Source organism: Helianthus annuus, chromosome 4, assembly GCF_002127325.2.
Source record: "Helianthus annuus cultivar XRQ/B chromosome 4, HanXRQr2.0-SUNRISE, whole genome shotgun sequence".
Taxonomy (NCBI): Eukaryota; Viridiplantae; Streptophyta; class Magnoliopsida; order Asterales; family Asteraceae; genus Helianthus; species Helianthus annuus.
The window spans coordinates 149,723,968-149,739,084 of NC_035436.2; the positions used below are offsets into that span (position 1 = coordinate 149,723,968).

Sequence of the window (15,117 nt, forward strand, 5' to 3'; positions counted from 1 at the left end):
AAGTTTGTTGCAGTTAAGTTCAAAACGAACCCGACGACGACATGGAGGACGAAGACTAGTAGCTTATTTTAATATATTAGGATTTTTTTAAGTTTATGTTTTTTAAGTTTATTTTTTTCTTAAGTTTATGTAATTTTTTTAATATTAATGAAAATATTTTGTTAGTTTATTTGTTAAATGTTAAAAAAAAGTAGAAGATTAAAAAAATAAAAAACATAAAAGTGGTGGGGTAGGATCATCTAGGACCATCCTCCATTGTGACACCTCGGGTTTTCCCGGACAACCTTTCGATGTAGCATGTGTGTGCGTAATCTATTAAAATGAAAATTTGAACTATTGTGTTACATGTTATGTGTATTTATGTATATGTGTATATAGATATATATGTGTGTGTTATATATTAGAGCCGAAACCTCAACCCGACTCGAGACATGCTCGGTCTCGAGTGAACAGTAGTAATGGGCCGTTTGGGCCTTGACACCCCTTAGCCCACCCGGAAACAACCCTTGACCCATTCAATATAACCGGCCAACCTTTGCATTTTACCATTTTTGCAAACACTCTCATACTCTCCTCTCATCTCTCTCACCAAAACCCTAAAACCCTCACAAAGAATCACCTCCCTCCCCTCTCCTTTTCCCTCTCGGATCAACCAAGAACAAGATCACTCTCGGATTCTAGCTCGAGATCATCATTTGGAGCTTGGTTCATTGATTCCTTGTACCCCTACTACCAACCGGTTAGCATGATTATCTTCATAGTTGTTTTGCTTGTTTGTCTTGTTACTAAAATGCTTGATAGTGCTTGATTGTTGATGTTTGTTGTGTATGCTTACTGATGCTTCATTGTGTGAATCAAAAAGGTGTAATTTGGGTAAACGGTTAGTGTTGCTTTGATATCTTGAATTGTGTGCTTTAAGTGCAAGAATGGTTGTGATGTTGAATGGTTTGGTTATCCGGGTAAAGATAAGGGTTTGGTTAGAGGATTTATGCATGATTTAGGGTTGAATGTTCATGAATTGTGTGTTATCCGGCTTGTTATGATTGATCGGTTAAGTACTCATGATAGTGTTGTAAAATACATGTTTCGGATGTTTGAATAAATGAAGAACATGTATGAAGATTTTATGAACATTCAAATATGCTAAGTTTGATCCGAATTGTGCACAAAACAGACAAGAAAACATGTTTAAGGATTCTTATTGGATAGTACAAACTCACACAAAAATACAATCCTATTGGTTAGTACATATTGCAGGTTCTAGATGATTGCTGTGCACGTAATCACGGTTGCGAGTCGCAACCTTTGGTTGCTACTCGAGACCACATCAAGCTTGGTCGAGACCTCCCAGTTGCGAGTCGTAATCACCGCTGTCAAGTCGGAACCGCCGGTTGCGAGTCGGAACCTCTGGTTGCGAGTCGTAACCAAAACGTGATGAACCGAGACCCCGGTTGCGAGTCGTAACCTCGGTTGCGAGTCGCAACCACCCTTGTCTCGACTGGGCTATTTTGGTGTTATTGGGCTTTGACTGTTGGGCTTTCTGTTGACTGGGCTACGTGTTGTTGCTGCTGATTGTATGTTTAAGGCTGACCCAATAACCCAACTGCTTGTTGTTACGCATGTTATACGTGTTTGCTATATGTGTTTAACTGTACGTGTACGCTATGTGCTTATTTGTACCCAACTTGACTCATACTTGGTAACCATGCTAGGACGTGGTGACCAACATACTTGACCGGGTAATATAATCTACCGAGCAACCCAAGGTGAGTTCACAGCTTAAAAGCATGCGTCCCGGTGGTTTGGGACACGAGACTAAAACAACCCTATCCCCTTGTAAAGGGGATACCATTTACATTCCTTCCCTAGTTACTGGGAACAAACTTACTTTTCTTTCCCTTGTCATTGGGAAACCTTCTAGTTAATTACTGTTTATACGGAATGCAACCAAACGGCACTAAACGCAACTCTATCACTCAAGTCCCAACTACATAATACCGATTAGTCGCCGGGGCCAGGCGAACGGGTTATTAGTTGATAGCGCTATTTAGGTTTTACCAACCTCACACCGTGCCATGGTATGGGATCGGTCGTGAACTAATGTACTCAGGCATCCGTCAATGATGATAGAACATTGACATCGGGGCATCCTGCGGAAACGCAAACGGTTACCTAGTGTTCGGTATTGGAAAAACAGTTTAGTCGCTAACTTTTGGGGTAGCTCCCCATGGCATGTATAAACGGATAAATTAACTGGTGAGACAAGTTTTTGGTAATTAAAACTGGACAACTAGTGAACTCACTCAGCATTATTGTTGACCCCTTACTGCATGCTTTGCAGGTAACCAGTGACTGAGGAGCTGCTGCTTGGGGATGTGTAGTGATCGTTAAAACCCGTGTGTTGGGTTTTATTTATTTTGAACCATGAACTATCTTTTAAAACTATTTGGTTTATGCTTCCGCTGTTTTGTTTAAACTTACTATCGAACTTAAACTACGATGTTGCTAACTACTTTAGATAACAATTACTTTAATATTAACCAATGCTTAGTATAATTGGTGGCTGGATCCTGGTCAGTCACGCCCTCAAAGCGGGTGTTATCCGCAGGTGGATTTTGGGGGTGTGACAGATTGGTATCAGAGCCATTGGTTATAGTGAACTTGGTTTTAAAAAGGGAAAAATCTTTTTGAGAAAAACCAGACTATAACCCGTGACTCGTGACGACACTACACTCCAAGTGCAAGGCTCGACTTATCTGACCTCATAGCTCGGACCCATATTTACTTGCTTGTTATCTTATGCTTTCTGCGTTATTATACGTACTAGTTTGCCTGATTAGATAGATATGCCTTTCCTCTTCTATCTCTTTCTCGCTATGTTACGACACCACACTCATACTATGTTTTCTGGTTATGAAGACAATGAGTGGACGCGGACGAGGAAACGTCAACATGACTCAGGCTCAGTTCACTAACCTGCTCAACACGATGGCTGCAGCTTTCGCTGCTCACCCTATAGGTAAGCTCGTTGTTTTAGGATGTTTAGATCCTACCGCCACATCGTCTTTTCGCCTCTAAACCTATTTCGCTTCACTCCTCACAACAGGTCAGCCTGCGCCTGTGCAACCACGTGTCTGTACCTTCAAGACCTTCATGGATTGCAAGCCTCTTCCTTTCAGTGGCACTGAGGGTGCCATAGGTCTCCTACACTGGATCGAGAAGGTCGAAGCTGTTTTTGCTGTCTGCGAGTGTCCCCCTGCTAATTGGGTGAAGTTTGCTACTGGTACTCTTGAGGGAAGCGCACTTTCATGGTGGAAGGCGCAAATTCAAATGCTTGGTTTGGAGACTGCTAACGCTACTGCATGGGAAGATTTTAAGGATATGATCAAGGAAGAGTACTGTCACAGGGATGACATCCACAAACTCGAGGACGAGTACTATGAACTCAAGATGGTTGGGTCAGAGATTGAGACCTACACCAAGCTGTCCAACGACTTTGCTGCTCTTTGTCCAAACATGTCTCGACCTATGTACCGAAGGATCGAATTGTACATCAAGGGTTTAGTCCCGGAAATCAGGAGCCATGTGACCTCGGCCAACCTCACTACCATACAGCCTGTGGTCCGTCTTGCCCACAAACTTACCAACCAGGCTGTGGAAGAGGGCAGGTTGCCCAAAAGGATCAGTGCTGCGGAAGGAACTTCTAGTGATGGTAAACGAAAGTGGGATGGAAATCAGGGCAAGGATGCTAACTCTACTCAGGCCCCAGCTCAGCAAAGGAAAACTGACAACAACAAAGGCACTCAACAACAGGGTGGCTACCGGGGAAGCTACCCTAAGTGCAACAAGTGTAACAGGCACCACAATGGGGCATGTAACAAGGGCCAGTGTCAGCGATGCCACAAGATGGGGCACGAAGCCAAGGATTGTAGAAGTCAGTTCCCAGCAAGGCAGAATCAGCAACAACCCCAACAGCAACAGCAGCAGGGAAACAACCGGGCATGTTTTAAATGCGGGGCAACAGGGCACATGCGAAAGGATTGCCCTGAACTGAATCAGAATCGCAACAACAATCAGGGAGCTGGGAACAATGAGCAAAACAACAATGCTGGGAATGGTGCGAGGGGAAGAGCTTTCGTGATTGGAGCTGGTGAAGCAAGGAATGATCCCAACGTCGTGGCGGGTAAGTTCCTACTTGATGATCGTTATGTTTCTGTGTTATTTAATTCCGGTGCCGATGCCAGTTATGTATCCCTTCGCATTAGTAAGAAACTTAAGCACTCGCCCGCATTATTAAGTTCTAAGCACATCGTCGAGATAGCTAATGGTAAGAACATCGAGGCCACGCACATGATCCACGACTGCACACTAGAATTGTCTGGCCACACGTTTAGTATCGATCTTTTCCCCGTCAAACTTGGAAGCTTCGACGTCGTCATTGGTATGGATTGGTTATCCAAACATCGCGCTGAGATCCTCTGTCAAGAGAAAGCGGTTCGCATTCCTCGTCGTTCTGGCCAACCCCTCATCATTCAAGGCAACAAAGGTGGAGAAGTCACAGGCATTATCTCACTTTTAAAAGCACAGAAGTGTTTGCAGAAAGGGCACACCGCTATCCTAGCACTCGTCACCGACTCCCACGAAAAGGAAAAGAGGATTGAAGATTTCCCTGTAGTACGTGACTATCCTGAGGTATTTCCTGAGGAACTACCTGGACTCCCTCCCCACCGTCAGGTCGAATTCCAAATCGAGCTAGCTCCCGGAGCAGCACCCATAGCTCGTGCACCGTACCGTCTAGCCCCTGCAGAACTGAAGGAACTCTCTACGCAACTACAGGAACTATTGGACAAAGGATTTATCCGTCCTAGCTCATCACCCTGGGGAGCCCCTGTACTCTTTGTCAAGAAGAAGGATGGCACATTCCGAATGTGCATCGACTATCGTGAGCTGAACAAGGTTACCACCAAGAATCGTTACCCTCTCCCGCGCATCGACGACCTATTCGATCAGCTGCAAGGATCGAGCTACTATTCTAAGATCGACCTACGGTCAGGTTATCATCAGCTGAGAGTTCGTAATGAAGATATCTCCAAGACTGCGTTCAGGACCCGTTATGGTCACTATGAATTTCTCGTTATGCCTTTCGGAATGACCAACGCGCCGGCAGTGTTCATGGATCTTATGAACCGCGTATGTAAGCCTTACCTCGACAAATTCGTGATCGTGTTTATCGACGACATCCTGATTTATTCGAAAAGTAAAGAAGAGCATGAACAACACCTACGCCTTATTCTAGAACTCCTTCGCAACGAGCAGCTGTACTCCAAATTCTCTAAATGTGACTTCTAGCTTCGAGAAGTCCATTTCCTCGGCCATGTAGTTAATAAGAACGGAATTCACGTCGACCCCGCTAAGATCGAATCGATAAAGAACTGGCCTACGCCTAAGACTCCCACTGAAGTTCGCCAATTCTTGGGTTTGGCAGGCTACTACCGCAGATTCATTCAGGGATTCTCAAGGATTGCACAACCCCTCACTATACTCACTCAGAAAGGCGTCGCCTACAAGTGGAATGAAGCACAGGAATCTGCTTTTCAGAGGCTTAAGGATAACCTCTGTAGCGCTCCTATCCTCTCGTTGCCTGAAGGCACTGACGACTTTGTGGTTTACTGCGATGCGTCTATTCATGGGCTCGGTTGCGTGTTAATGCAACGCGAGAAAGTTATTGCCTACGCCTCACGACAACTCAAGACACACGAAAGGAACTACACAACGCATGATTTGGAACTGGGAGCAGTGATCTTTGCTCTTAAGATATGGAGACATTACCTGTACGGTACCAAGTGCACTATTTACACCGATCACAGGAGTCTCGAGCATATCTTTAGGCAAAAGGAATTGAACATGCGACAACGTCGATGGGTCGAACTCTTGAATGACTACGAATGCGCCATCAAATACCATCCGGGCAAGGCCAATGTCGTGGCAGACGCCCTCAGCAAAAAGGACACTATACCAAAGCGCGTGCGAGCATTCTAACTTACCATCCAGTCTAACCTCCCTACCCAGATCCGAAATGCTCAAGTTGAAGCATTGAAACCGGAAAACATCAGGGCTGAGTCTCTGCGAGGATCGAGACAACGACTAGAACAGAAAGAAGATGGTGCTTACTATGTAACAGGGCGCATTTGGGTCCCTCTCTATGGAGATTTACGTGAACTCGTGATGGACGAAGCCCACAAATCCCGCTACTCCGTACATCCTGGTTCGGACAAGATGTACCACGACTTAAAGACTACATATTGGTGGCCTGGTATGAAGGCCCACATAGCAACATACGTCAGCAAATGTTTGACTTGCGCAAGAGTCAAGACAGAATACCAGAAGCCGGCAGGTCTACTCCAACAACCAGAGATCCCGAAATGGAAATGGGAGCAAATTTCCATGGATTTTGTTACAGGGCTACCTAGGTCTCAACGCGGAAATGACACTATTTGGGTAATAGTAGATCGATTGACCAAGTCCGCTCACTTTCTGGCTATTAAGGAAACAGATAAGTTTTCTACCTTGGCGGAGATTTACTTAAAGGAAGTAGTTTCGAGGCACGGGGTGCCAACCTCAATTATTTCCGACCGAGACGCTCGTTTTACTTCGGAATTGTGGCAAGCTATGCACAAATCCTTTGGCTCACGTTTGGACATGAGCACTGCTTATCACCCGCAAACGGATGGACAGTCCGAACGCACCATCCAAACCCTAGAAGACATGCTTAGAGCGTGTGTGATCGATTTTGGCAAGAACTGGGAGAAGCATCTACCGCTAGTAGAATTCTCCTACAACAACAGCTACCACACTAGTATTCAGGCAGCACCTTTTGAGGCATTGTACGGTCGTAAATGCCGGTCACCTCTCTGCTGGGCGGAAATCGGTGACAGTCAAATCACGGGCCCAGAGATGGTGGTAGATACAACGGAAAAGATTGCCCAGATCAGACAACGCATGGCGGCAGCTCGTGACCGTCAGAAGAGTTACGCTGATAAGCGTAGGAAACCATTGGAATTCCAGGTCGGTGACCGGGTTCTACTTAAAGTCTCACCCTGGAAGGGTGTGGTTCGCTTTGGTAAACGGGGCAAGCTTAATCCGCGATATATCGGGCCATTCGAAATTACCGAGAAAGTCGGTAAAGTTGCTTATAGATTGAACCTGCCTGAAGAACTGAGTGCGGTACACAATGTTTTCCACGTATCCAATCTGAAGAAGTGTCTGTCAGATGAAACGCTCGTAATTCCTTTCAAGGAACTAACCATTGATGAACAGCTACACTTTACTGAGGAACCGATTGAGATCACGGATCGAGAGATCAAAATCCTCAAACGTAGCCAAATACCTCTTGTACGAGTCCGTTGGAACTCGCGACGTGGCCCAGAGTATACCTGGGAACGGGAAGACCAGATGAAGCACAAGTATCCCCAGCTGTTCCCAAACGAAAACCCCAGCACTGAAGCTACAGCCGAATTTCGGGACGAAATTCCAAACTAACGGGGGGATGATGTGACATCCTGTTGAAACGCTTTCACTTACGCTAGCTTGACAGTGGCTGCCTTAACTTTCGGGACGAAAGTTCCTAAAACTTGGGGATAATGTGACACCTCGGGTTTTCCCGGACAACCTTTCGATGTAGCATGTGTGTACGTAATCTATTAAAATGAAAATTTGAACTATTGTGTTACATGTTATGTGTATTTATGTATATGTGTATATAGATATATATGTGTGTGTTATATATTAGAGCCGAAACCTCAACCCGACTCGAGACATGCTCGGTCTCGAGTGAACAGTAGTAATGGGCCGTTTGGGCCTTGACACCCCTTAGCCCACCCGGAAACAACCCTTGACCCATTCAATATAACCGGCCAACCTTTGCATTTTACCATTTTTGCAAACACTCTCATACTCTCCTCTCATCTCTCTCACCAAAACCCTAAAACCCTCACAAAGAATCACCTCCCTCCCCTCTCCTTTTCCCTCTCGGATCAACCAAGAACAAGATCACTCTCGGATTCTAGCTCGAGATCATCATTTGGAGCTTGGTTCATTGATTCCTTGTACCCCTACTTCCAACCGGTTAGCATGATTATCTTCATAGTTGTTTTGCTTGTTTGTCTTGTTACTAAAATGCTTGATAGTGCTTGATTGTTGATGTTTGTTGTGTATGCTTATTGATGCTTCATTGTGTGAATCAAAAAGGTGTAATTTGGGTAAACGGTTAGTGTTGCTTTGATATCTTGAATTGTGTGCTTTAAGTGCAAGAATGGTTGTGATGTTGAATGGTTTGGTTATCCGGGTAAAGATAAGGGTTTGGTTAGAGGATTTATGCATGATTTAGGGTTGAATGTTCATGAATTGTGTGTTATCCGGCTTGTTATGATTGATCGGTTAAGTACTCATGATAGTGTTGTAAAATACATGTTTCGGATGTTTGAATAAATGAAGAACATGTATGAAGATTTTATGAACATTCAAATATGCTAAGTTTGATCCGAATTGTGCACAAAACAGACAAGAAAACATGTTTAAGGATTCTTATTGGATAGTACAAACTCACACAAAAATACAATCCTATTGGTTAGTACATATTGCAGGTTCTAGATGATTGCTGTGCACGTAATCACGGTTGCGAGTCGCAACCTTTGGTTGCTACTCGAGACCACATCAAGCTTGGTCGAGACCTCCCAGTTGCGAGTCGTAATCACCGCTGTCAAGTCGGAACCGCCGGTTGCGAGTCGGAACCTCTGGTTGCGAGTCGTAACCAAAACGTGATGAACCGAGACCCCGGTTGCGAGTCGTAACCTCGGTTGCGAGTCGCAACCACCCTTGTCTCGACTGGGCTATTTTGGTGTTATTGGGCTTTGACTGTTGGGCTTTCTGTTGACTGGGCTACGTGTTGTTGCTGCTGATTGTATGTTTAAGGCTGACCCAATAACCCAACTGCTTGTTGTTACGCATGTTATACGTGTTTGCTATATGTGTTTGCTGTACGTGTTCGCTATGTGCTTATTTGTACCCAACTTGACCCATACTTGGTAACCATGCTAGGACGTGGTGACCAACATACTTGACCGGGTAATATAATCTACCGAGCAACCCAAGGTGAGTTCACAGCTTAAAAGCATGCGTCCCGGTGGTTTGGGACACGAGACTAAAACAACCCTATCCCCTTGTAAAGGGGATACCATTTACATTCCTTCCCTAGTTACTGGGAACAAACTTACTTTTCTTTCCCTTGTCATTGGGAAACCTTCTAGTTAATTACTGTTTATACGGAATGCAACCAAACGGCACTAAACGCAACTCTATCACTCAAGTCCCTACTACATAATACCGATTAGTCGCCGGGGCCAGGCGAACGGGTTATTAGTTGATAGCGCTATTTAGGTTTTACCAACCTCACACCGTGCCATGGTATGGGATCGGTCGTGAACTAATGTACTCAGGCATCCGTCAATGATGATAGAACATTGACATCGGGGCATCCTGCGGAAACGCAAACGGTTACCTAGTGTTCGGTATTGGAAAAACAGTTTAGTCGCTAACTTTTGGGGTAGCTCCCCATGGCATGTATAAACGGATAAATTAACTGGTGAGACAAGTTTTTGGTAATTAAAACTGGACAACTAGTGAACTCACTCAGCATTATTGTTGACCCCTTACTGCATGCTTTGCAGGTAACCAGTGACTGAGGAGCTGCTGCTTGGGGATGTGTAGTGATCGTTAAAACCCGTGTGTTGGGTTTTATTTATTTTGAACCATGAACTATCTTTTAAAACTATTTGGTTTATGCTTCCGCTGTTTTGTTTAAACTTACTATCGAACTTAAACTACGATGTTGCTAACTACTTTAGATAACAATTACTTTAATATTAACCAATGCTTAGTATAATTGGTGGCTGGATCCTGGTCAGTCACGCCCTCAAAGCGGGTGTTATCCGCAGGTGGATTTTGGGGGTGTGACATCCATACCCTCTACTTTTGTGTGATGGACCATCCTTGGGAGGACTATGATGTGGCGCCTACGTGGCGTATCATCCTCCCTTGGAGGACCATCACCATACCCTCTAGCCTTAAATGTATAGTGATTATTTGATGTTCTCTCTTGAGTTACAATCTATGATCTTTACACTTGATACTCATGCCATACGTATAGTGATTATTTGATGTTTTCTCTTTGGGTTCTGAATATTGCATCATAATTATTTGATGTTCTCTTTTGAGTTACAATCTATGATCTTCACACATGATAATCATGCCATACGTATAGTAAATATTTGATGTTCTCTATTTGGATTCTGAATATTGCATCATAAATTTTATGTTCATCATTAACCCCTCTTTTTTATACGCACTTAGGGTAATTTTGTTCAGAGTCTCCACTTGAATTCTAGAGGGTCAATTCTGCATCTAACCCTCAATTTCGTGTTTATGTTTGTTACTTTTAGACAACATTATTCCCTCTATCAACAAAATTAATATTTGTGGTAAAGCAAACATCTTTAATCATATCTTCATAACCATCTGATGTTATGTGAAATGTTCTTCCTCATGTATCACTTTCTTGAATGTTCTTACAATAACTGCAATGGCAGTAACAAAATAGAAAGTTGGAAAATTATTACACTATATTTACACGTTTTGGTTTATACACATTTTTGGTTTATAGTATGAATTCACTGCAAAACAATATATCTTTTTTCCACACTCCTCTCTTCATGCAATGATTATAACAAAATATAAAAATGAAAAAACGTGAAATTATATTCAGTCCCTTTTTGGTTTTTGTTTTGCACTCTAGGGATTTTAACTTACACTCCAATGGGTCATTGTTTTCATTTATATGATGAAATAGTACATTTTATGTCTCCAGGATTAATTGAAAGATATTTACTGTTAACATGTTGAATATTTTATACGCTTACACTTTTTAGTATTCGGGTTTTACAGAAAGCAACCCCTGAGATATTTTGTAAAAGGCAACTACTGAACTTGAATTGAAACAAACCTACATCTTACATGATATGAGTTAAGGGCTACCAGGAAAGCGCAATAATAAGGATTTGATAAGGAATTCATATCGTTAACTTATCTTTAGTTTGTCTTTATGTGTTTCTATTGGTCCTTATTGATTTATCATTAACTATATTTATTAACTCACTGTTTGCTTTTTCTATCATTTTATTGAATCATACAGGAAACTGAAAAGGCCATTCATTGATATATCGACGATTAGACCACGTGATAATGCAGAACCTCTCCAAATAAGAGTAATAGAAAATGGATACCATTTGGAAAACGACAAGAACTCTGCTATCTTTTTGTAGATATTAATGTAAGCTTTACAACATATATATAATTAATAATGTGATATTTCAATTTTTTCACAGTTTGACCTTTCTAGCATTTAAACTAAAGGGCTTCAAATATGTAATTAAAAAGTAGGCCATGATAACAAAGGAGAATGCCGAAAGGGAAGGTTACATAGCTCAAGTTGATTTTAAGACTTGGTGGAGACTGCAACATTAACAGAGGAAACTAAAATGAATTTTGAATGCAAAACAAAACAAATTGTAACTTTTAGTTCCAATGCAAATGTTTACACATACAACTTCGAGTCGCATGTGTACGCAACAACGAAAAATGTTGGTGTGAGTTTTTATGGTTTTTTAGGTTGTTTGTATTTGGTGTGTTTGGGTGTGTGTTTAAGAGAGAAGAAGAAGAAGGGATTTCTAAGGGTGTGAGTTTATGGACAAAATAAGGATATTCTATTAATTCATTTCATTTTGACGAATTAGCTTTTACAACTAATCCAAGTATGCTACAATTCTTCTTATATTTCATGTTATTATGACAAATGTCCCAAAAATGTTAATATTCATGAACTTTAATCATGTATTATATGCTTTTTGTGTGACAAGCTTTCCATATTTGGGTTAGAAAAAAATTCTTTTGAACTTATTATAGATTTACAATTGAAAACCTAGCCAGTCTACTTTAGATGATATATAAAGTATATTAGTGGCTAACGTTTACATAATCAGAATTAAATCATGAATTGCGTAGGCTACGGATAAAGCAAAATGAAAAAAAATGTTTTGCATAGACTAAGAATTTTGCATCTCAAATTGATACTAAAGACTGCTATAATCAACATCCCACCGCAACACGCGGGTGACGTAAATTAATTTTTGTTTAAAGTAACACTCTTCTTCTTCCCCTTAATGAGGCTTGCCAAACCCTTTAGAAGACCGCGACGACTCCTAAGCTCTTCGTCTACCCTTTGCTCCACCTCGTGCAACCTTTGGAGGATCTCTTGCTGTTGAGGTTGCTGGATTTGAGGTTGCGGTGGTTGCTGCTGCTGAGGTTGAGGAGGCGGTGGGTATTGATACCCATATGCAGGGTACCTAGTTGGGTACGTAGCTGGAAAGGGCCCAGGGTAGAGAGCGTTGTAGTTTGCTGCCTCTATGTACGGGTCAATGGCAGGGGCATTGTTCTAGTTATAACCCGAGTAAGCTTGCTACTAAAACGGGTTGTACCTAGCTGCACCTGGGTACGATGGGATTGGGTTTTCATAAACCATGGGTGGTGCAGGTGCGATTGGTGCGGAGTCCACTTCAGTAACTGCGCTTGAAGGCCCACCCATTTGCGGGTCTTCATAGAGCGACGGGTAGTTGGAGGAGTGTTGGGGGTGCTAAAATGAAATCCCCCACGCACGGACATCCGTGCACTTCTTCTCCGCCTCAATGATTCAGGAGGCAGTGGCTGCTCTGGCGCTGGTGGTGGCGATGGCGTGACCGCCTGGAAATGTGGGTCCTCAGAAGGGACCTGCTGGTGTGGTGGTGTGTTGCGGTGAGGGGGAGTATACTCCCACTTGTACGTACTCCATCTTTCGGCCCTAATATTATGGGATGCGTCGGCGTCCCAGATGGCGGCATCTCAGGATCTGGATCATCGTCCACATCCATGTTTTGGTACTCGGGAAAGTGGTCAGCTGGTCCCAAAGGGTTTTGGTCCTCTGGTTCTTCAATCTGGTTCATGGGGTGAACCGGCTCTGAAAGTAGGGAGTTAGGTTCTGGAAGGAATGGTGTGAACCCGATCGCTGCATAGGAATGTAAGAGTGGTGAGAGTTGTTGGGCTCGTCCTCTTGTTGTGTCCCAAAGGAATGATGATAAGATGGTGAGGAGCTGAGCGAGACAGAGCATCTCGCAGGTTCAAGGTATATCCTCCAGTCTTCGTGAGGACTTGATCCGAGTGATGCGGATGGTGTGTGCCGGTGAGATGGCCCAACTTTGTGGTCGTTTCTAGTAACAATCAGTGCTTTTCCTCGTCCTCCACGCCCTATCACTCTTGGTGGCATGTTTGCTTGTAGTCATGTAAAACAAAAACAACAGAACAAAACAATTTAAGATTAGGATTAATCCTAGGTCTTTTGCCTAGACTCGGAAGTCAAGGAATGCGCTACCGTGTCATTGAGATTAAACACAAAAGGCTAGTATTTAATTCACTCAATGTTGGCTCTGATACCAACCTGCCACACCCATATATTTCCACGTATTACTGGTGGGCCCGGTGGGGAGTATCGTGACGTAGTTGATATTATCATAGACAAATAATCATAGTTTAATGCACAACGGAAGTCTAAAATTAATAATACAAACCAAAATGAAAAGTATAATTAAATATTATACAAATGCTCGTAAATGGATCACAGGCGGACCTAAAACAGAAAATAAATATTGTTCGACAGACTTTAAGTATTAAGAGCTTGCAAGACACTTTAACTAATACTCAGGAGCTTCCAGCTGATTTCGTGTAGTACCTGCACTTAATCTTTTTGAAAAATACGTCAGTTTACACTGGTAAATATAATTAACTGAATCATTTGAAAAATTTATGAAAATTGATTTAAATGCATAAGGCACAAATATTCTTTTATAACTTGGGACAATTATATAAAATAATCTTGTATGCAGATTCACATGTTTGTCGTACGTTCAGGGCCCGGAATAGAAGCCGAGACAAGATTAATAGACACACCACTAGTATAAGCCCACAAGAAGTTATCCTCACGAGTAGGATACCATTTACATACGCAACTGTCAAGTGTATGCCTACACCTCATGCTTAAGTCGTGGCCATTTCAAATGAATGAACCGAGGATATCCAGGACAAGGTCATTAACCCCCAAATGCTTAGATTAAACAAAACAAATTAAAACGGGTTATCTCAATGATTTAACCACTAATCGATTAAATAATCAATACCCGACCAAGCGGTAATAATTTACCGTATCCCAAGCCCGTATAAGGGAAAATAAAGTATTTACCTGAGCTAAAATGTAAATTATACTCAGCCGTATATTCTAATCAGCAAGTGCAGGTAGCTTTTACTGGGCTCCTAATCTGGAACGATGGTTTTAATAACCTATTAGTGTAACAACCCTCGGAAAAGATTCATAAACAAAATGCGAAGTGTGCACGATAAAGCTTCAAAACCTGATGGTTGATGAACCAACCCGCACAAAAGTACCTTTATTAGACTCGCAATTGTAAACCAAATCAACTGGAATCAAGAGCCGAACATACTCAATAAGCATCAGCACGAAAATCAAGGAAAAATGCATGATTGGACGAAAAAGCGGCCAAGGACACGCGTCATGCGAAGACAACATGTGTCAGACCTACGTGGGACACGTGGCGACCAATACCAGGCCAACCATCCCCACGCCACGCGCCAGGGATAAGCGAGGCCGGCGCGCCACGCGAGGGAACCGAAAAATCAGCTATTAGAGGGCAGCAGTGGGACTGAAGTCTGTGCACCAGTTCGATCAAATTTTGATGAACTTACTCTCTTGTATCTCTGTTTCTTTGCACAACACCCCTAAACCCTAAAACTTTGCTCGTAATCAGAATACTAACTCGAATCACTGATACGATACCCTATCCGATCGATTGAAACTGATCCAACGGATGTTTAAGTGCTGCCTGTATACGGCTATACTTTGTCATTCGTTGTGAGTTTTGATCTCGTGATTATCATTAAAGTTGAATTGAGTTGATACACTAA

The 15,117-nt window shown here is 42.7% G+C and overlaps 1 protein-coding gene across 1 annotated transcript; it reads right to left on the minus strand.

Annotated features, from left to right (window-relative positions):
• Positions 1-12,232: 12,232 nt before the first annotated feature.
• LOC110933645 (alpha/beta-gliadin A-IV-like) lies at positions 12,233-13,088 on the minus strand. Its single transcript, XM_022176857.1, has 2 exons — positions 12,933-13,088; positions 12,233-12,544 (listed from the first exon to the last, which is right to left on the minus strand). The coding sequence occupies exons 1-2, from the start codon at positions 13,086-13,088 to the stop codon at positions 12,233-12,235; spliced, it is 468 nt and encodes a 155-aa protein (XP_022032549.1).
• Between the last annotated feature and the right edge of the window lie 2,029 nt (positions 13,089-15,117).

Coding starts and splice junctions, on each gene's coding strand:
- LOC110933645 (XM_022176857.1), bottom strand. CDS start 13,088: ATGAACCAGATTGAAGAACCAGAGGACCAAAACCCTTTGGGACCAGCT. Junction 12,545..12,932: donor TATTAGGGCCGAAAGATGGA/GTACGTACAAGT, acceptor GGTTATAACTAG/AACAATGCCCCTGCCATTGA.